The following is a 22,357-nucleotide window of genomic DNA, read 5'->3' as shown; positions in this document are numbered from 1 at the left end:
CTGTAAAATTACAATAACAGCAGCAACAACAGAATTCTGCTTTGGTAACAGAGCCCTGTTCCCTTTAGCAAACAAAAGGCTATGCTTGTCAAAGGCTAGGCTGAGGTGAGATAGGAGAGCATTCTCCATGTTATATCAAAGTGTTATGATAACATATGAAAGTCATGGCCAAGATCCACCAACTCAGTCTCAGAGGTGGAACAAGGAACCTGCTTCTGTGTGTGCCTGCACGCACAAGCACACAGAATGTGGGTGACACAGAAGGCCAACTTCAGGTGTCATCCTTCGGGTTCTGATCACACACACACACACACACACACACACACACACACACACACACACACACACACACACACCCGGCAGGGTATCTGACCGGACCTGGACCTCACCTAGCAGGCTACACTGGCTGTCCAGCAAGCCCCAGGGATTTGCTTGTCATTGCCTCCCAGCAGGAGGATCACAGGCAGGAACGACCATTCCTGGCTTTTTCACATGGGGTCTGAGAATCCAACTCAGGTGGTTGGCTGTGCCTTCACAGCAAGCACTTTCAGACTGAGCAACCCTTTCCTGCCAGAATCTGCAATTTTATCTCCACCTCCTCATTCCAAGAGCCTTCTGTACACCCTCAGCTCTGCTCCAGGGGAGGCCCAGCACCCCAGAGCGGCTCTGGCTCTCATCCTGTCGCTTTAGGAGCCTACACACTACTTCACCTTTCACCCCAGTTTCCTAGAGCCGCCGTCCCTTCAGTGAGGCCTTGTTTTAGAAGCGCCGTTACCACAGGCAAAGGGTAGAAAGCAGGAAGCTCAAGGCAGACAGGGCCACTTCACAAAAGACTCATCCTGGAAAAGAAACGCCTGTGTGCTCTTCCCTCGGGACCCGGGGATTTAAATCTTTCTTGAAGGTGGGCAGCCCGGAGACTAGTCTATGCTACAACCGACGATCTGGCTTCTCAGTCAGCCATTGTGACAAGACAACAGTGATTCCAGTGAGGTATTTCTCCCTGGGCTCTGTGATCAATTCATATATGCGTTCACGATGCTTAGGGTAAGAAACAAGGGCTGAGCACAAAGTGCTAACCAAACAGATTTAACAAGGCAATTTCCATTTGCCCACATTTGCTGGACATTTCAAATGCCAAACAGATACATCACAACTCCCACCCCTTGCCCCATTAAAAACTCCTGCAGGCAATCAGTGAGATGCCGTTTAAAAACACAACACCCAAACCAGTTAAATAAAAATGACAAAGCCCACCCACTTTTGACCCAAAAATCCATTTTCCATAAAAACACCAGCATGCCTGTCAAGTCACCCATCTCACCCCACCCCCAAACTGGTGATCACCTCCGGGGGTCTACATAGCACAAATGCTTATTCAGGACTCTTGACTTGAACGTGGTTGTGGCCATCATCAGCTAGCTCTGAGTCAGTGGGGACCGAACCATAACCTCCAAACAGACACTGGGTTGAACTACACCCTCTCTTCTCGGTGCCTCTGACCCCCCTCGCACAGCATAATAGGTAAGAATAGTGGTCTCCATCTTGCAGTCCTTGGTAAACTACTGATTAATCATTCATTATGTTATCTCATGATCCAACATAGCCGAAAAACATCTGACAAGTAGAAGGAAGTCTACAACCAGCCACATTTCTAGACTTCCACAGAGCAGCAGTTCTCAACCTGTGGGTCATGACCCCTTTGGGGGGGCCATAAACGATCCTTTCACGAGGGTTTATCAGATATTTACATAACAATAGTGTAACTACAGTTATGAAGTAGCAACAAAAATAATCTTATGGTGGGGGTCACCGCAACACAAGCAACTGTATCAAAGGGTTGAGAACCACTGCCACAGACAATGTACTTAGAAAGCCAGATTTCCCTCTCTACCTTTATTTTTGATGAATGAAGGACTCTGGACAAATTTCCCCTGATGCTTCAACTGTTAGAAATATAGAACTACCTAGAGGGAGACCAGGAAATTTGTACCTCAAAAGCAGATTTTATCATTAACATATTTATTGCAGAAATATGCTAAAATCTAGTGACTAATAATACCTCCTGTACCCCAGAATTTTACCAGGATGCAAACAGAATGACAATAAGCCAATTAAGAGTAGGATAAACTAAAATACAGGTAGAGGTCAACTGATTGTGCATCCTGGGCAAGTAACTGTCTTCACGGCTGGACAAACTTCCTGAGGGTGCTGCAACCCTATAATCCATTCTGAGTACCTGGGAACAGGGTGGTAAGTAACCAGTCTACACCCAGAGTGCATCAGTAGTCTTAACTCAGATGCCTCAGTGCAGTCGTAACTTTCGAGGTACCTGGCCAACATGACTGGCTGCTACTCCAGTGAGGAAAGGAACCCATGAGAGAGGGAACCAAGGAAAACACCCACCTCTGTTCTGACGGATACTGGCTTTCAGGCATCATCTTTGGCATTTGCAGGGGCTGATGTGGTGGCCGGGGGACCGCAAATGTTTGTTGCTGTGATCCAGGTTCTGGGAGTGAGTGAGGGGTGGGGGCAGGGCCCACACCTTGAACTGGGCCGGCTCCAGGGGCAAGAGCTGAGGTGGGCAGAGTTGCCTGAGGTGGGGGAAACAGGGGATTCTGATGGGTGGGTGACAAAGGAGTGGAGGGAGGGGTTAATGGCTTGAACCCAGAGGGAGGCTTCCTATCGTAGGCACTGTAAAAGAAAGAGGGAAGCATCCATTAAGCGGCAGTGGAGCATTTGCATGGTAACCAGGTCCAGCAGAGCACCAGTTTGCAGCCCATTGTTGCCAGGAAATGACATCATTAACATAGTTAAATTGCTCCAGCCCCGGGGGAATATTTGTACCTCTGAAATGTGACAAGTACACTGCGTCAAAGACTTGTTTAACACTTCTAGTGATTTTTCTCCAAGATAATTTTAGCCTCTGCTTCCGGTTTCCTTTTCCCCTCCTTCTAAAAGAATTCTCTGTGGATGCGTGTGCAGGGGTGGATGGGTGAGGCTGGGAGTTTATGGGCCTTCTCTGGTCCCCTCTTCAAAATATTCCAGAGGTCCCAGGAATTGGGTCAGAATCCTTGTGGAAGGTGTCAGCACTTGAATTAAACAAGCCTTCCCTGGTTCCAGGCAGACTTGTGTTTACCCTTTTTAAGTGCAAAGAATGATTAAAATTAAAGCCTCATTCCTGGGACCTGGATAGTCTTAAGTAAAGGGCACAAGTGTGGGGGCTTTTTAGTTTATTCTGATTTGAAGATTATTTCCTTGGTGCTTAAAGTTCACATTAACACATGATAGACAGGAAGGAGCGTATATTACCCGCCTCACAGATCAAATGGCCCAGGATTCCAGGCTCTTCTCCTAGCTGGCCTTGGTTCCCTGTGGAGCCACAACAGACTAATGAAGGTTGTGCCTTTCATGCGTAGCTTATAATGGCCCCAGTGGAACAGGCTACACCAAGGCCAGGCAGGCAAGCTCTGCCCCAGGGCATGCTAGATAATTCCTGCAACTCTACTACTCAGAGTCTTTCTGAGCAGCTCTCTCCATCACACCCTCCCCAACCAGCTCCGCCCTAAGTTCCCCTACCTCCCAACACTTACCAATAGTTGTAGAGGCACTTTTCTCCATAGTTAGCACCAAGAGCCTGCTCGTGGCTACAGGATGACAACTCAGAGGAGGGGCTATGCAGCTCCCGTTTGATCTTGGTGGGAGGCGGGGCATGAAGCACCACTGAAATGAGAGAGGAAGAAGGGAGGGAGAGAGAGAGAAGACAGCATTCAGTACTTCGGGCTTCTTTCTGCCAAAGGCCAGTGCTGACTGTTCTTGAAACTCAAGGTCAAGGGACCCAGCCACTCCCAGATGTAACCTTTTGTCAAAAGACAATTAAGTTCCTCAGTAGGGCATGGCAGTGCACAGCTGCAGGTCTTCACTCAGGGTGACTTTGTGGCTAGCCTGGGGTACCTAGTGAGACGTCTCAAAAGACTGAAAATCAGAAACTATGACCTGACACTTTAAATGAGCAACCCTTGTTCTTATTTCTTTAATCATGGGCTTGTTTACCAGTTTCTGAAGTCCTTAAAGACCCTAGAGGTGGTGATGAGGAAAATACAGGGGGCAAGAGAATAACAAGAGACGTGGGCACCAAGAATTCTATCAAAAAAGGGAGAAAACAGGCAAAACTGTGGAGTTAGCCACTACACATTAGCTCTTCAAAGGCTTCAAATGGCTGAGGCAATAAAATTCTTCCTTCCTTCCTTCTCTCAGACAGGGTTTTTCTCAGTTTAACAGTGGCTGTCCTGGATCTTAATTTGCAGACCAGGTTGGCCTCAAACTCAGAGGTCTGCCTGACTTTGCTTCCCGAGTGCTGGGATTAAGTTGTGTACTGCCGCCGCCACCACCACACTCACCTGGCTGCAATATATTTCTTATTCAGAATCATGTTTTCAAGTTAAATACAATTTTTAAGTCTTTTTCAAGAAACTAAATACTAGTTCTGAGTAAGAAACACTTAGGTTTAGGGGAATGAGCAGTCTTTCGGGAAAGGCTAACAACCTCTGTGGAGGACTTTGTCCCCACCACAGCTCTTCCCAGCCTTTCCCAGCAACCAATCAGGAAGGGCCGGTTTGCATAAGCAGGGCTTCAGTACCTGGTACCCAGTGATGGTTTGGACTTGTTTTGTCCCCTCTGAATCTCATATGCCATCTGTTTCCCAATGCAACGGTGGTGAAGGGCAGTGTCTGATCATGAGAGTTCCACACAGAGGAAAGAATGGGTGAAGAATGATCTCCACTGACTGAATTAGCAACCCCAAGGGCTAGCCTCCCAGTGTGCCTAGCTTCTTGTCTCTCCCATACACTTCCCTTCCCCTCATCTTTGCTTGAAAGTTTCACCAAACACTTCTCAATTTCCAAAGCCATAACCAACATAAACTGCAGATATACTTACACATGTAGTTATACAAATATATTTATGTATTCTTAGTAAGTTACCCAGTCTGGGTTATTCTGTTACAGCAACAGAAAACGGACTGAGACAATGTCAATGGCTTCTCATGAATTCATAAAGTACAGCTGGGGCTGTGTTTGGAAGCCTACTACAGGATTTTGAGAGGGCAAACAAATCAATCACCTTCATTTTTTCTAATGGCTCCACACTGCCCTTTCTGTCTTACCTAAACGCTCCATCGCTTCAGAGAGGCCCTTTCCCCCAAAGTAGGAAAACCCTAACAACGATACTGTACCACGAGGGCTGTCCCTTCCGGCAAGGATTTAAAATGGCTGCCCTCTGTCTAGCTACCTGGGTGCAGGGTGTGAGGTCAAGCTTCCCTGAGGACCACATAACATCGGAGGGCTCATCAACAGCTAACCATAGTAAGTGTCTGATGGTACACCAAAATCTTCCTTGACTCAATGTTTCCTCATAAAGTACTTTTAGGAGTCTGACTAAGTTCTAGTGATTATACTAGACAGAATTAGCTAAGTAATTTTCCTTTTCTATCTACTAAGATGGAGGCAACAGGTTTCTCTTATAATGTCAAATCTGACAACCTGAATCCGACCCGCAGAACCCAGGATGGACAGAGACCTGACTTCTGAATGCTGCCCTCTGATCTGTACACAAATGCCATTGAATATGCACAGGCACACACACACACACACGTGCACACACACACACACACTCACACCCTCACCCACAAGTGCCCACCCCCCAACCCCCAAACCTGTGTACACCCCCCCACAATATATATAAAAAGGCTGTCTTGCCAAGAACAGACAGGAGAAGACTGATTTTCATAGCTCTTCTCTTACATAATACCAACTGTGTTTTCCTGAATCTATGAAATAAGTTGAGAACTAGCAGATTATATTTAGAAGTCTAATATTAGAGTCTCTCTCATGAGTTTTTGATGGTGACATCATGGCAGCCGAGAGTCAATTGTTATCAAATGTTTTCAGATCTCAGACACAAAAAGTAGCTAAGCTTCTCTGTGTTTTGTTCATAAATGAGAAACTCTGGTGGCCATCAGGATGGCCCCTTGGTCACAGCCTCTTTTTGTTTTTTAATTACTTTCCTGCTGTCAGTTTTTGTAAAAATAATAATAATAAGCCGGGTGGTGGTGTCACACGCCTTTAATCCCAGCATTCAGGAAGCAAAGGCAGGCAAATATCTGAGTTCGAGGCCAGCCTGGTTTACAAAGCTACACAGAGAAACCCTGTCTCAAAAAATCAAAATAATAATAATGATAATAATAATAATAATCGGAAGAATTATCAACACTCCAATTTAAAGAAAAACTGTGTGTAGCTTTAAAAGTCTAACTTTTCTTTGTCTAAAGTTGTCGTTTATAATCATGGTTTGACCTAAATGTAGAGAGTGATTATGGGACAATGTTAAATTTTCTCATTTTAGAAATATCTTCATTTTTACATTATTATTAAAATTACCAGATTTTCTGACAAAGCAAACTCTAGATTGCAAACCAAAACTGCCCAGAGAGAAAACTTCATTACAATTTCAGGAAAAGCATAATCCATTTCAAAAGGGAATCTATGCCGCCTGCTGTCTCCACCTCAGGCAGGGTCTTCTACCACCAGGCTCTCACGTAGTGAGACCTCACATTTCCTTTACAGAAAGGGAGCCATCAAGATATTCACATTAATCCACAGGCCTGGTGGTGCGCTCCTGCAATCCCAGTACGGGGGAGGTGGGAGGACCAGCAAGTTTGTGGTTAGACTGGGCCACATGGCAAAATCTCTCTCAAAAAAAAAAAAAAAAAAAAAAAACAATCCATCACATTACAATAAATTATAAATTGTTTATATTACCAAACACCATTTAACATTGAAGGCAGGGTCCACATGGTTTTCAAGACAGGGTTTCTCTGTAGCTTTGGAGCCTGTCCTGGAACTCGCTCTGTAGACCAGGCCAGCCTTGAACTCACAGAGATCCACCTGCTTCTGCCTCTCGAGTGCTGGGATTAAAGGAATGTGCCACCACCGCCAGGCTCCACATTTACTCATTAATTCTAGGTAAGATTTAGCCATAACGACCCCCCCATATCAGCCATTTTGAGAGAAAATGGCAGAAAAGCAATGTTAAGTTTTACAAATCTATGTTGACAGGAGTGAGGCATGAGAGCAATGAGAAGAAAGCCCAATTGCCCACAGTTCTGCTGGTGAAGGTTGTTGGGTAGGAGTCTACTTTTGGCATGTGCCAGTCAGAAGAGGGTTCACTCAAGTCAGGAGTTCCAAAAGGAGGCACACTCTGTGCTGTGTGTCTCCTCATCTGAATAACGCTGTGGAATAATCTTTTTGTTCACCATGAAGAAGGGTTACTCGGTTTAATAAAAAGCTAAACAGCCAGTAGCTAGGCAGGGTTTTTGGGGGCAAAGAGGACACTGGGAAGAAGGGTGAAGCCTCCAGGAGATGCTATGAGATTCAGAGCGAGCAGCAGGAACACTACTGAGATGAGGTTATACGCCACAAGGCAGAAAGTAAATTAATAGAAATGGGTTAATTTAAATTATAAGAGCTAATTAGGAACAGGCCTAAGTTATCAGACAAGCTTTCATAATTAATAAGAAGTCTCTGTGTGGTTATTTGGGATCTGGCTGGTGCCTACAGAATTAATAAAAGTATGTGATGCCTCTTTGAGAAAATGACACAGAACTTCTCAGATGGAGCTATGATGTTGCATAATTTTACCTGGTGCTTTAAAAAATTAAAGTGCTCACGTTTCCGCAGTGGACCTACTAAATGATGCCAGGCATCTCTAGCTGCAAAGGATGGAACCGGATTACACCAGGGAAGGGTCATGAACTCCTGAGAAGTCTGAAATGTTCCAAGTGTTGGCTCTTTGAGCTGATAACCATCTATAATTAGAAACCTTTGTGCTCAATGGGAGATGGAACTACAAAGTCAGTTGCTTGGACAATAAAATGGGCCACCTTCACTCTCAGGAAGATTTCCTTCCTGCCTTCCCTTCCCTTCTCAGATCTTCTGAGACCGTATTATTGAAGCACTGACAATGTGAAACAGTGAGATCTTCTCATGGCACAAATACATTAGATACCTGATTTTTATTGTTTTCTCATAGAAGCAGCTGAGAGACTGCCTGGGGCCACGGTCTACTCTGTTCAATCCCCTACAGGTAAGATCCTTGAGGCTTGCCAGGTGGTGGTGGTACACGCCTTTAATCCCAGCACTTGGGAGGCAAAGGCAGGTGGATCTCTGAGTTTCAGACCAGTCTGGTCTACAGAATTGAGTTGCAGGACAGGCTCCAAAGCTACAGAGAAACCCTGTCTCGAAAAACAACCAAAAAAGAACTCTGAGGCTCAAAGGACTTGAAGGAACGGTCTAAGGAGGCAAAAGCTCCATACTGTTACTATCAGTTTTCTACCTCATGGTGAGAAACAGGAGACATTCCAATCACCTACTTTGTCCGTTAGAAAGAAATAGAGGACATATACTTCCCCCTCACCTAAAACAATAAAGGTATATTATACCTGATTGAAAGTATTTTGCAGTTTGTGTGTGTGTTACACATGCATGTAGAGACTGGAGGACACTAGTATCCTGCTATCTTATTTCTCTGACACAGAATCTCCCATCGAACCTGGAGCTAGACTAGCAGCCAGGAAGCCCTAGCAATTCTGTCTCTAACCTCCATCCCACCCAATGCGCATGTACCCAACACTGGGGTTACAAGGCACACACAATCACACCTGGCTTTTCACTCCATGTTCCCATCTCCTCAGTACTGAGGCTACAGGCATGCATAGTCACACACACCTGATTCTTGACCTGAGCCCCGGAGGTTTGAACTTGAGTCCTCAAGCTTGCTCACTAAGTGCTCTTACCTGTTGAGCCACCTCCCCACCCCCAAAAAGTATTCCTGAACAAAGGAAAATGGACAAGAAGAACCAATCATTCTGGAAAAGAACAAAGGAGACAGACCAGGAACAGGCAACCAGGCAGACCCCCTCAGCAGTCCCTATGAGGCAGATGCCATGGTTTGCTTTATTTCATTCAGTCTTTTCAACCCAATGAAAAACAGTATTTGCAGTCTTTCCATTTACAGATAGGAAAACAAAGCCTGCTATGGTCTCTCAACTAGTATGTTGTCAGGATTTCCACCCAAGCAGTTCTTGGGTGTCCACCTAATTATAGACTCCCAGAGGTAATCAGAGGGAAAACCGCCTGTTCAGAAAACTGGACAGAGCTGGGCATAGGGGCTCATGTATGTAATACCAGAACTTGGGAGGTGGAAGCAGGAAGATCAGGAGTTCTGCCATGTAGAAAGTTTGAGACCATCTATCTGGGCCATATGAAGCTATGTCTCAAAACCACAAAAACAACAAACCAAAACCAAAAAAATAAAAAAAGATAGTGAAGAAAGTTGGCCTTGGTGGCAGGCATGGTGGGATGTGCCTGTAGTCCCAGTACTCAGAAGCTGGGAGATAAATTCAAGCTCACCATGGCTGCAAAGCAAGATCCTATTTCCGGGGAGATAGATTAGAAAAATTAGCAGAAGAGATGGAAAAGAAAGCCAAGTCAGAAACCGTGAGAAAATTCGTTTTGCTAAATGGGAAGGCTGTAGCCTCATGTTTACTATGCATTTTCCAGATGGGGTATACCTGACACTTAACCCACCCAGGAACAGACACCTTCCACTCCTCTACCACACGGAATATCCAGGGACCTCCTTCACTCCTACTGGCAGCTAACCGCCCTCGCCCACAGCCTTCACGATTTGCAATCCATGCCTTGTGCTCTAGTGTTCCACCTACAAGGTCTCATTCTCCCTTCTACAGTCCAGTTGGCCAAAGCCTTCTGCTCACTCAAGACAACTGCCAGCACACTGGAAGGCCTTCATCTTGTCCACCCTCTCTTAAAGCACTTCTGATGCAAGAACGCTGAGTCCACTCTCTAGGTTCCTATTTAACAAGAAGTCTAGTAAAGATCTAGGCCCAAATACAGACAAAAAAAAAAATTAGACGGTAACTTTAGTCAAGCCCACATTTGGGCAAACATTCAGAGCCCACCATAAAACTATTTTAAATTTAGATACTGCACTTACCTATCAACCAATTTAACCCCCATAGCTTTTTATCATGTCAGAACAGGAAACTCCTCACAAGGGGCACAGGATTAATCAACAAACCAGGTGGTCCTCAACAAGGGAGGAAGGGAAAATAGCAAAAACCATACACACAGAGGCATCAGAAAAGACTAAACTGTCATTCTTCACAGACGGAACTGGATGGGTACATTGAAAATATAAATATGCTCACAAAGAATAAAAATTAATAGGTTCATCTGGCATGGTCATTTGTTACATGGTCAATAAATACAAAAAGAACTCTAGCTACATCTGATAACCAAAGCAATAAGAAACAAGAAAATATATTTAGGGGGCTGGAGAGAGGGGTTCTGTTGTTAAAAGCACTTGGTCGTCTGAGTCCCAGCACCCACATGGTAGTTCACAACCTTCTGTAACTCCAGCTTCTGGGGACTCAAAGCTCTCTTCTGACCTCCAAGGGCACCAACGAATGTGGCACTCATATATATATATATATATATATATGTATATATATATACATATATATATATATACACACATGCTGTAGAAGTCTCTTTATACACTGTGAAGATGTGTTGCTTTCACTGGTTTAATAAAGAGCTAAATGGCCAACAGCTAGGCAGAAAGAGGTTAGGCGGGAGTGGCTGACAGGGAGAGAGCTCTGGGATGAAGAAGGGCTAAGTTTCCAGGAGACCCGGGGAGAAGGAAGATGAACATGCCAAGTGGAGGAAAAGATAAGAAATATGGGCTAATTTAAATTGTAAGAGCTAGTTAGTAACAAGCCTAAGCTATCGGCTGAGAATTTACCTTTAATAATAAGGCTCTTTTGGGAACTGGCTGGTGGGACGGAAAAATCCCACCTGCAAAAACATACATAAAAATGAATACATTTAATAAAAATTAAAGAAAATACATTTAGGCCAGTGAAAGGACTCAGTGGGTATCTGCCAATAAGCCCCCCAACCTGAATTTGATCCCTGAGAGTCATATGGTGGAAGAGACGCTGATGGGGGAAGTCCTTCTGTGAATATGTAAATAAAGCACTGTTGGTCAATAGGGAAGCAAGATAGGTGGGACTAGGAGTCAAGGAGGATTCTGGGAAATGTAGTCAAGAGGAGAGGGTCGCCATGTTATCTCCCAGGAGGAAAGGAAGCGTTAGGAGGGAGGGCATCCTCAGAAAGATGAGTCCTTATAGAAATATACATTAGTAGTTATGGGTTAATAATTAAGTCAGAGCTAGCCGATTAGAAACCACATAGCAAACGGCCAGCAGCTTCTTAATTAATATAATGTCTCGTGTGTTATTTGGGGGCTAAAGCGTCAACGGGACCCAGGTGGCTGGTGGGAAGACTGCACGTTACAAGACCCAACTCCCAAAAATTGTCATCTAACTGCCACATGCATGTTGTGGCATGTGCCCCCCCCCGACAATTAAAATGCAGTGAAAATTAATAGCATCAGAAATATCAATTACCTAAAGACAATCTAATAAAAGATTCCTGTAAAGCACTAACAAAAATTAAAGACAATGAATGGAAGGATGTATCATGGATTGAAAAGCCTGGTACTGTAAAGACATCAGTTCTCTTCAGATTTATCTGTAAGTTCAATGTAACAGTGGTTAGAATGAGTAAGTTACATTTATTCACACAGACCAGTCTCACAAATATACTAAACACAATAAGACATAAAGGTATCAATCTACATAGAAAAAATTTTAAGAGACCAACCTAAACTTGTGGGGCTTAGTGTCAGAAAGGGGACACAGGTCACACAGCTAATGAGCAGCAGAGTTAGGAGGTGGCTTGTTTCTCAGCTATATTACCAGAAAGGTCATTACACACGGAATTGATCTCAGGCATTTCTCTCAGGTCTCTGTCTCTGTCTCTCTCTCACAATTTCTCACATACATACAATGCATTTTGATCATACCCATTTTAACTGCCTCCCCTCCCACTATTCCAGATTCCCCCAATATGTGCCACTCATATCCTCATGTTGTGTTTTTATAATCATCCACTAAACCTAACAGCAGCTACACCTCTAAAGAAGGTATCTCCCCACCCTGCGGCCATCACTGCCAACAGATTCTCAGCCAGAATTACTGACTGGCTGGATCTTGTGCAGATCTTAGGCAGATGACCCGAACTGCTATGAGGACCTGAGTGCCACCCTCAACATGATTATTATCACCTCTACACACTGTGTTGACTGCAGCAGCAGTGAATGGAGGAGACGGCAGGCAACACCCCACACTGGAAGGTAAGCCAAGTAGGCAATTTGGAAAAGGAGGTATCTAAGATTCCCAAACCCAGTAAGAGGCACGTTCCGATGTGCAGAATGGCTGAGGTCCACTCTGTCTGGCAACTGTCTCAAAAAGTAAGAAAGGACTAGGAAGTTACCAATTATAGTTCAGGACACAAGTTCCAACAGAGGAACTGGAAGAAGTACAGGGGATAGCACCACTTTCATATCTAAAATAACTAACTTCTTCCGTAAGCAAACTCTCAAATTTAATATAGTGAAATCAGCTCTTACATGAGCTATGCTAAATTTTTAAAAATTCATTTGATTTTTTTTATGTATGTGTGGTATCTATGCATGTGTATATTCAGCGTCACCCATGGGAAAGTCAGTATGGATACTGGGGGTCCTGCTCTGTTATTCTTGGCCTTATTCCTTTGAGACAGACTCACTCATAGAATCTGGAGCTAGACTGGCAGCCAACAAGCCCCATTCACCCCGTCTCCATCCACTCAGGACTGGGGTGTTACAAGCACTCACAGTCACACCTGGCTTTCACTTGGGTGCTGGAGACTTGAACTCAGGCCCCATGCTTGCACAGAAAGCTGGGCAGTGTGCTAAAATCTGTAATGAGTTTCCCAAAAGACCTCTCCTCAAGCATGCACAAGCTCTTCTTGATATGATTATCAATATTTGGTGCTAGTCTTTTAAGTTCAACACAATAATGTTAGTGCAAGCAACAGGATCAATAGGACAGTTTTCCAAGCCAGAGACTAGTATGGTTTTCACTTCTACACACTCTTTTTAAATATATCCTTAAATAGATCAGCAACTATAAAGCAACTTACAACACTCCGAGGCAGCACACACCTGCAATCCTAGCACTAGGGGAACTCGAAGCCAGCCTAGTGTACACAGCAAGACTCTGTCTTTAAATCATGGAGACTGTTACAGGTTGAGTAGTCATCAAATGAAGCATACACACAAATACAGTGGGTGGGTGAGTAGTAATTCTCAATCAGAAGCAGTGTCAATATTAACTATAAGAAAAATCCTTGGGGACAACTGCAGACTTCGGAACAGGACCTCATTACTTTCCTTGGACTATAGGGAAGAATTTCCCTATTTTTTAGAAAAGTACACTCAAGCATTTAGAGGTGTGTTATGAGAAGCCTTTTTCTTTGAGAGAAACTTTTCCGCCAGCCTGGTTCTAGAGCCACATCAATCCCAAACAAACACACAGGAGGCTATATTAATTATGAAGCTGTTGGCCTTGCTTGTTTCTTACTGGCTAGCTCTGACTTAAGTAATTACCCCATAATTGTTAATCTAAATATTTCTCTTACCGGAGAACAGTTCCAGGCTTCCTACCCCATGGCGGTTACATCTCGAACTCCTGTGTTTCTCCTTCCCAGAGTCCTCCTGGACTCCTAGTCCCTCCTATCTAGGTTTCCTATTGGCTCAACAGTACTTTATTGACAAATGCACAGGACTTCCCCCAACAGAGGTGAAATGTCAATATCTTATAACCTGCTTCTAAGTGATTCCACAAGAAAGAGAGAAAGAACATACAATAAAACAAATGTAAAAATGTAGTGATCTGCTTTTTAAAATAAATCAAGAAAACAAGTGTCTTCTATTTTCAACCAGTACCTTCTTTTTTCAAAGAAGGGACAGGATGGATCTTTTATCTGCGGCTGCCTAAGAGGTCAAAAATAGGAACCTGGAGAAAGGGATGACCCGTTAGGTCCCACTGTGAGAGACCTGAGTTCAGATCCCCAGCACCCACTCAAGAAGCCAGGTGTGGCTGTACGCACCTGTAATCCCAGCTCTAGCCAGCTGTTGAGGTCCAGCTTCCTCAGTGAGAGACCCTGTCTCAAGAAAAATAAATAAATGAGGTGGCGAGCTATAGAGGAAGATAGCTCATGCTGAACTCTTTTTTTCACCAATGTATTCATGGAAATGTGCACCTGCACACACGCATACCCACACCAACATGGGAGGGGGCACACCAAAAACCTTGAAGGCTGTGTCATTTTCACAAAGAAAGCCAGTCTTTGGCCTGTTACCAAACGGGCAGTATAGGATGTCCTTGGGGGCTCTAAAAATCACACAAGAACAAATGTTGATCGCATCCTAATGCTTAGGACTGCTTTTCAAACATTTTGTTGGCTCTGACCCACTTAGAAAAATTAAGGTAGACATCCTAGAGAGGGCAAGATGAACCTCCACTGTCACCACTCCTCTCTGCTGCCCTGCTGCAGAGGAGAGAATGACTGAAATAAAACCCATCAGTCGTCTCACATATGGAACTACACAGAGCAGGAACTAAAGCATATGTCCAACCCAGAACCACGAGCATTCTTGGGGGGCAGGGAACAGAGAGAATTTCCTCTCCTTGTGAATATATATATACACACAACAGACTTTCGGCATCACCAGACCAGCTGGACAGCTCATTAGATTCATGCCCACAGTCCTCAAGGGAGCACAAATCAGCCATCAACAGCCTGTGACAACTAAAAAGACTTCGAAAATTTGAAATATCTTCCCTGAAGTTCTCCTCTTCAGTCCCTTCCCAAGTAGCTGCCTCACCCCTCCCCTCCCTTCTGCTCATAAAGGCCAAACGGCCCGGACCAGGAAAAGAACAAAGAGGGGGATCTTGGGGCTTACGCATGTCTGAGGACTCTGGTTAGCCCACCCTATGTACCAGGCTGGGGAATCAGAAAAAGACCTGAAGCCAAAGACCTAAATTGTACTTAAAAACGAAAGTATAGCCATGCAGTGGTGGTGCAAGTTTGTGGAATTGGGGACAGCCTAGGCTACACAGTGTGTTCCAGGCCAGGAAGTTCTACAGAAGATTCTGTCTTACACACCCTCAAAAAAAAAAAAAAAAAAAAAAAAAGTTGAGGTCTTAGGGAGGCTCATACTACAGTCTTATTAAACTACAAGGACAGATACATTTGTCCCAACAACGCACAGCTTCTGCTATGGGACAGAATTTGCGATCTCTGTGTCCCAGGAAAGGCTGCTTCAGGATTGGCTGCATTACTCAGGAATTTAGAATGGTGATGAACCATGGTGGTGGTGTGAGGGGGTTAGCACTGATTAGTACTGGACATCCACAGTCTCTGTATGTTTCTCTCCAGCCCCATCTCCGTCTCCTTCCCAAACAGTCTCACTATGCAGTCTTGGTTGGCCTGTATGGACAAGGCGGGCCTCAAATTGTCTGTGATCCTTCTGGGACTACCCATTCAATGCTGACATTACAAGTATCTGCCACCATAGCCAGATGGGTTGTCTTGAATGTCATTTCACCGAGGACCACAGGACTGTCACCCTGGCGCTAGGGTTCCGGATCTCAGGATGTGGGACCCACCATGAGGAAGCAGAGCTCACCCATGAACAGTCAGAGAAGGGCCTCGTCATATGGCCAGCACCACCCTCTACAATAAAGAACATCACAGCCAAAGTGGGACCCAAGAAATCTGGTTCTTGGAACTCGGGACTTCAGGAGTCAGGTCTCTCTGCTACAGACAGCTCCAGCAATTAGTACTCGGAGAATAAACAAAAATGTCAGGATTCAGACCTAGAAACCAGGTAATATAATCAGCTTAAGAAAGGCTTTGACAGAGGAGAGCTGAATCTGAGGGAGGAAGTGAGGGGGAGGGACTGGAAAGAGAGGAGGCTGTAATATGAGAGAAGAAAATTTAATGAACTTTAAAAAAGTAAGAAAGGCTTTGAGTGTAAAACTATGCCATAGATGATGGGAAAAGGCAACAAACGGCCAGGACGATGCAGGCACAGGACCCACTTAAGACCCAAGGTAAAGGTTTAAAATAACTAGTCAACCAAAGGAAAACAACCAAAGACATCAGAGCCGGATCTTGCTACAGCAGGAACTGAATGATGGAAGAGTATGGACTCTGTCCAAAACAACATATGGCATTGTATCATGGTTTTGGAAATTCAAGAACCAGGGTCTTTGGGGGCAGCATTTTTTGGGTATAAGTTCAGGAATCTTGCTGGTGAACTATCTGAAAATGCTAGGCACCTTGAAAAGAGTCTGTGGAGATGGGGGGGGGGTTACTCTGATTTTAGTGGGATGGTGGGGATACGCAAGTTGTCAGAACAGTGGAAGACTGCCTAAGAGTTATGAAAATGGACACCCATGGTCTCCGAATACAAGAGTCAGAACTTTGAAGAAGAAAATTGAGTTAATCTAAAAACTGAGCTCTGAAATTCTGAGGCAATTCCACGAAGTTGCCTGGGATAGGGTCTCTCTCCCAAAGCACAGGAATTAACAGCTCATAGACCTTCCTCCACTCTGCTTAGCAGTCAAATGATACCACAGATAGGGTAAGACAAAGACGCCATGCTGTGTAAACCTTCCTCTCAATGTCTTTATCTCTGATGAACTCAGACTTAGGTTGTGGACTCCACAGACCAACACAGCAGCTTTAAGCCGTAACATGCACGATGTGTTGGGCTTGCAAGGAAGGCATTCTTCCTCTGGGAACATGCTGGATCTCTGGGGACATGCTGGATGGATATGGAGTAAATCTTTGATGACAAGAGTGCATATGAGCCGGGGGCAGCATTTCTCACTTTGGTTTGTGTGGAGGTCATGTTATACTACTTTGTGGTCTTATTGCTCCCAGAAGTATGGACAATTACAAGAGGCAAGACACTTGATTCAAGGGAGAAGAACTCAGTCTAGTTTTGAAGGTGCCTTAGCACAAGGGTGATGCTGGCCTTGCGGGGCTCTGGGTTAGAATTCCATTTAACTCACAGGTCAAAGCAGCGTTGAGACAAAACCAGGGGCTTCACACTCACAAAGCAATTTCAATTTCTTTGTGGTTAGGGACACTGACAAGGGGCTTTAGATGGGTGCTGGTACATTCCAGGAACTATATTCATTTTAGCTCTTAACTACATATAAATAGGGGAGGAGGCAGCTTAGAGGTTGTTCCTGGTAGGCTCAGCTCACCAATGCACTATCTAGCGGTTGGCTGGAGCACTTGACACCCCATAATTAAATTATCAAACCCAGAAGGTAAAAAGCTGGACAGTCAACTTATTACTTTCAGACCAGCCTGGAGACTCCATCAGAGAATAAAAATCTTGGCTTAGGGGCTAAGCTATAGTTCAGTGACACTTGTCTGGCACGTGTGAGACTCTGGGTTCAATAGGTACAGGAGTGAAGGTAGAAAAACTGGCCAGTCTTGTCTGTGGCCATCTATTAGAGGCTGCCATGGATCTGGGAACACCGGCTTTGTCCTTTCTTTGACTCGATCAGTACTAACAATGATGGTAGTTTTCAAAGAAAGCATAGCTAAAATGGAAAGATTCACTGTATTAACTAAAGCCCACTCTCTTCTTCTCTCCGAAGTTGGTCTCGGAAGTGAGAGGAGTCTACCATGGGCATAGGTAGCAAATCAGGTACCTCTTGACTCATAGACCGTGAGTCTAACGCCCAACAGCAGCCTCTGGCTCTTGATATCAAATTGTATCATTTATAATTACAAACAGAAAACCTGTCATCAAGTAAGGAAGGAAACCAGAGGACAAGGACCATAATTGCCAAAGCCAATGATAACACTTTTTCTTTTTGACCCAGGTGAACTAGTTTCAGATTCCTTCGTCACCACACTTCAGCAACTTGAATCTGTGCGGTTCCTTTTCGGCAAAGGATGTGTTTGTGTATGTCAACAATCCTGACCTAGTGCTTGAGCATTCTAAGAGAGGCAGTTCAGGGACCTCAAACCCTAAAGTTAAGAATTGAAGAGAGGTAAAAGAGGGAGAACAGAGGCCCAGACTGAGGTAGGCATCATGCTATGGGCCTCTTCCTCTGGGGGCTGGAGAGACGGTTCAAGTTGAGTACTTGCTGCTCTCCCAAATAATCTAAACGTGGTTGCCAGCACCTAAGTCAGGCAGCTCACAGCCTCCTGTCCTTTTAGCTCCAGGGGTCCCAAGCCTTCCTTTGGCCTCTATGTGCATATACACGCACACACACTCGCACACATACACGCGCACGCGCACACACACGCACACACACCTAAAAAATAAAAATCTTTAAGAAATACTTTGTGCAGAGTTAAGTTTTCCTGAGTGAGAATTATCTACTAGAACACATAGGCCAAAAAAACAAAACAAAACAAAAGCCAAAGCACTTTAATAGTTAAGGAAAGGGCTTGTCCACTTGGACAGAGCCAACTCTAGGGAAAGTCAAAGCAAGCTTCTGGACCTAAGACACAGCCCAGCCACCCAGCTAGAGTGTTTATAGAGTAACAATGTGACTGATTAGTTTGCTCATACAAGGAGGATCTGAACATCCTGCAGACTATTTTACCACTTTCTTAGCAGCTATGCCTAGAGTATTAATATCCATCCTCTGCCAGTACGAGATACAACACACAAGAGGCCTAAGGAGCGTCTTGCTCTCCAGGCTAGTGTGGCCAGGTGGAGACAACAGCATGGTTACTCTGACCATAGCAGGCAGGGCTGTGAAGCTGTTCACAGTAGCGTGCCCCAGCAGGGTAAACAGACATGGAGCATTTTTTTTGGGGGGGGGACGGGGCCCAAACAGAACCTTAAGCTTGAACCTTAAGCTTTACTGTCTCAAGAATTTCTCACTTTACATAGTTCTCATCTAAACTGACATCAGTAAAATGTTAGAAATATTAAAAACAGGCTACGTAGAAAGACCCTGTCTCAATAAAACAAAAAAGGAATATTAAAAATATCTGGAATGCATTAAGGCCTGTGAAAACTCTCAGTCTTCAACTTTGTATTTAAAATTCACCTTTGAAGTTCGATAGGAGGAAACCCAAACTTTAGGAACCATTCCCTTGTGTCACTTGACACCTTCTCCTATACAGGGCATTGGGCACCAAGGCTGGGCCTGCTCTCCAACACAGGGAGATTTCCTTGGAGGTAGAAAATCAGCTGTCAATCTAGACTACCAAGGAACATTTTACTACATGCATGCACAGAGTTAACAGGAAATGAGAAATAGCCATCATTGGCGTTGGATCCTTTGAAGCCTTACTTCCTACTGTCTGGAGGCCCACGCTGGGAGGTGGGGTGGGGACAGAATGGAACAGATATCCTGCTTGTGTGCTAAGTACATGACCAGGTACTACTGAACCATGCAGAGCACGGGTCCGTGGCTGAGGAACGTATGGAGAAACATTACAGGACTTCTCCATTGTTGGAAGGACTTGGAGACTAAAGGAAATTCTCCAGGTGGACAGGAATGGCGAATGGCAAGCGGGAATTGAGGTTAATACTCATAAAAATAAAGGACAAGTTAAAATCTCACAGTTTTATCAACATCGCTAAAGAAATAAAATTCTGCGGCTGCTGAGGAAGGAGAGGGGTGACAGAAGACCTGAGGACAATCTGAAGAGGTCAAGGGTGTTCGAGTAACAGGGGCGATTATCTCCATTCAACTGTTTCCCATTAAGATTCAGACTAGGAAATTTGGGAAATCCAGAATCTGGCCTTCACTGTGGGTGACAATGTACAAGAGACACCCATGTTGTGGAATGTTTGATTACACTGTGAAGACATGTCTTTGCCAAGGCACCTTCTGATTGGTTTAATAAAGAGCTGAATGGCCAATAGCTAGGCAGGAAGAGGTTAGGTGGGACTTCCGGAGCAAAAGAGGACTCTGGGAAGAATAAAGACGGAGTCCCCAGCCACAGGGAGAACAAGAGGAACAAGGTGGAAGAGAAGTAAGGCCATGTGACAGAATGTAGATTAATATAAATGGGTTAATTTAAGTTATAAGAGCTAGCTAGGAACAAGCCTATAAGCTGAGCTTTCATAAAAGGAAGTCTCCATGTCATTATTCAGGAGCTAGCTAGCAGGATCCCTCTTGGTATCTATTAGTGACCCTTGGGAATTGCTCTTCAGATCACTGCAAAGTATTTCCAGGCCTGCAGTTGAAATACTGGTGTCCTCAGCCTGGGGGGGAGGAAGGGGGCCCCAGGAAGGGGGGCATCGGCAACATTCTGACAATAGAAAACTAGGGTCACCTCCTGACAGGTTTCAACTCTGGCAAAGGACAATCTACCCAGGTCTATTCTCCTAGGAAAAGGGGGAGAGGTACGCTTGCAAGGTCAACTTCCAGGAAAATACTTGGGATAAAAATATGACAGAACATAAAAAACTTTATTTTGGTTGTGAGGACAAAAGCAAACACTCAGAAGAGCATTTTAAAGCCCTGTGGAAACCACACCCACCATTACTAGTTAAGTTTTGCCCGCCGAGTGTGTGTCCTACAATGCTGACCAAGCCTAGCTTGTTCTAGGAGCTGGCTGTTAGCCAAGATGCTGGAGGATATTTAAGGGTATATACACTATTAATAGAGTTGGGTACCCCCTAAAGCTGAGTACTTCCTGCATGAGGGGGTTCCTTTGGCTCTGGAGTTGTTCCAAGGCGGAGTTCTTTTTGGTACTCCCTGGGCATTTAATTGGAGAGGCCCAACCCTTTCACTGGTGTCTGGGAAGCAGCGAAGCCGCAGGGAGGATAGCCTGTAGCTAAGTATGGAAGTTTGGTAAGCAACATCGTAAAGAAACACTTTTTGAGTAAAGACAAATGAAACAAGAGAGGCCAAGGGGTAGAGAGCGTACAGTTTTATTGGCGCTTATGAAAGAGCCAAAATTGAGAAATATCTGCCTCAGCCTTGCAAACACCTACCCTCCAGAGCTGGGGTAAAGAGCAGAGGTTGGAAGAGGGGCAGTCACCTTCCGGTGAGAAGTAAAGACACAGTCCCAGAGGAGATAAAAGGCTGACACCCTCAGATCAAGTCTCTCTGGGGAAGCTACACTAGAAAATGGCAGGCAAAGCAAGGAGTGAAGACTCAGGCTTCAGGGAGCCACCAGGTCACCCACCTGGTAGGGAGAGAGTTAAAAGACAGCCCTTAAAGGAAAACTCATACCCCATTAAGCTCAGGCTTGGAGAGCAGGGAGCAGTTAGCAGGCCAAAGGAAACTAATTCTGGAGGCTCTCCAAGCTGCCAATCACATGCATATTTCTAACAGTCACAGCCTTGTTGGAGTTGGTTGTTTTTCCACAGGCTGCACAATGGGGTCTGGTTATTCATTGAAAAAGTCTGCCAGTGGGCCCCGCCCTCCATTCACAACCAATTTGGAATGCTCCATTCAGACAAGAGGGGGAGTCTGAAGCTCAGCTAGCTGGGACAGACCTACTACTAATGCCTGAGACTCAGCTGTCGCCACAGAGAAGCTTGCTCGCCCAGTGTGCTATGTTTATGTAAGAAATTCAGACGCAGTAGGGGGCGCTGGCTGGGTCTGCACCCTCCCTCGGCCCAAATGGCTAGGATTATTGCTGAAATCTGCAAGGCTGAGCGGCGAAAACACTGTTCAGAAAAGTGCCCTCAGGCAAAGGGGTAAAGGAATAGCAGGATTACCATTTACTATCACTGTTGCTTCCAGGGGACTTAGCTTTCTACTGCCCTGATTTATATTAAGGACCAACTCTGCCTCTCAGAGCTTGCCTGACCAGACTTCTCCCCCATTTCCCCCTCCCTGGTAGCCAACTCAGGGAGCCCCACTGCTTCCTCCCCAGGGCAGAGAGACTTGGGAGACATGAGGAATTTTAACAATTTCTTGGTTTCTGAGTGGCCCGAAGGGTTTAGCACATCCTTCTGGATGTCCGGGCAGCCAAAGGGAAGACTGCACAGATCTGGAGAGGGAGGATAAAATCTCTCAAGACTTCAGAGGGTACAAGGCTAAAAACTGGTTTGGTGTCTTAGGTTTTTTTTTCCCTCTAAACACTCAGTAATTACCCCGAGGGTGAATGGAGAGAGCAAAACTCTCCAAACTTGATTTCAAGGAAAAATATACTTCAGGAAAATCGAATGAGATCACTTTGAGCTTGTAGACTGCTTTCTTCATACCAGACTTATTTTCAAATGTCTTATGCTTACAGCTTCTCACTGACTGCCCATGCCCATTTCTTGGAGACCTTTCTCAGTATCAAATTCCCAAACATCACCTTACCTGTTTGGGAAG

The 22,357-nt window shown here is 44.9% G+C and overlaps 1 protein-coding gene across 3 annotated transcripts in view; it reads right to left on the bottom strand.

Annotated features, from left to right (window-relative positions):
• Etv5 (ETS variant transcription factor 5) overlaps positions 1-22,357 on the bottom strand; it is a 58,734-nt gene that overhangs the window by 27,366 nt on the left and 9,011 nt on the right. For 2 of the 3 annotated variants that reach the window (XM_013114604.3, XM_013114605.3), the window contains exons 6-8: positions 14,133-14,186; positions 3,591-3,720; positions 2,404-2,691 (exon numbers count right to left, since the gene is read on the bottom strand). In XM_013114604.3, the coding sequence (XP_012970058.1) occupies positions 2,404-2,691; positions 3,591-3,720; positions 14,133-14,186 (472 nt within the window). The remainder of the gene's footprint in view (positions 1-2,403; positions 2,692-3,590; positions 3,721-14,132; positions 14,187-22,357) is intronic. The other variant, XM_005071620.4, reaches the window with a different exon arrangement.

Source organism: Mesocricetus auratus, unplaced genomic scaffold, assembly GCF_017639785.1.
Source record: "Mesocricetus auratus isolate SY011 unplaced genomic scaffold, BCM_Maur_2.0 Super-Scaffold_100008, whole genome shotgun sequence".
Lineage (NCBI taxonomy): Eukaryota > Metazoa > Chordata > Mammalia > Rodentia > Cricetidae > Mesocricetus > Mesocricetus auratus.
The sequence above is the reverse complement of the archived record's forward strand: the minus strand, read 5'-3'. Positions and strand labels throughout refer to the sequence as shown.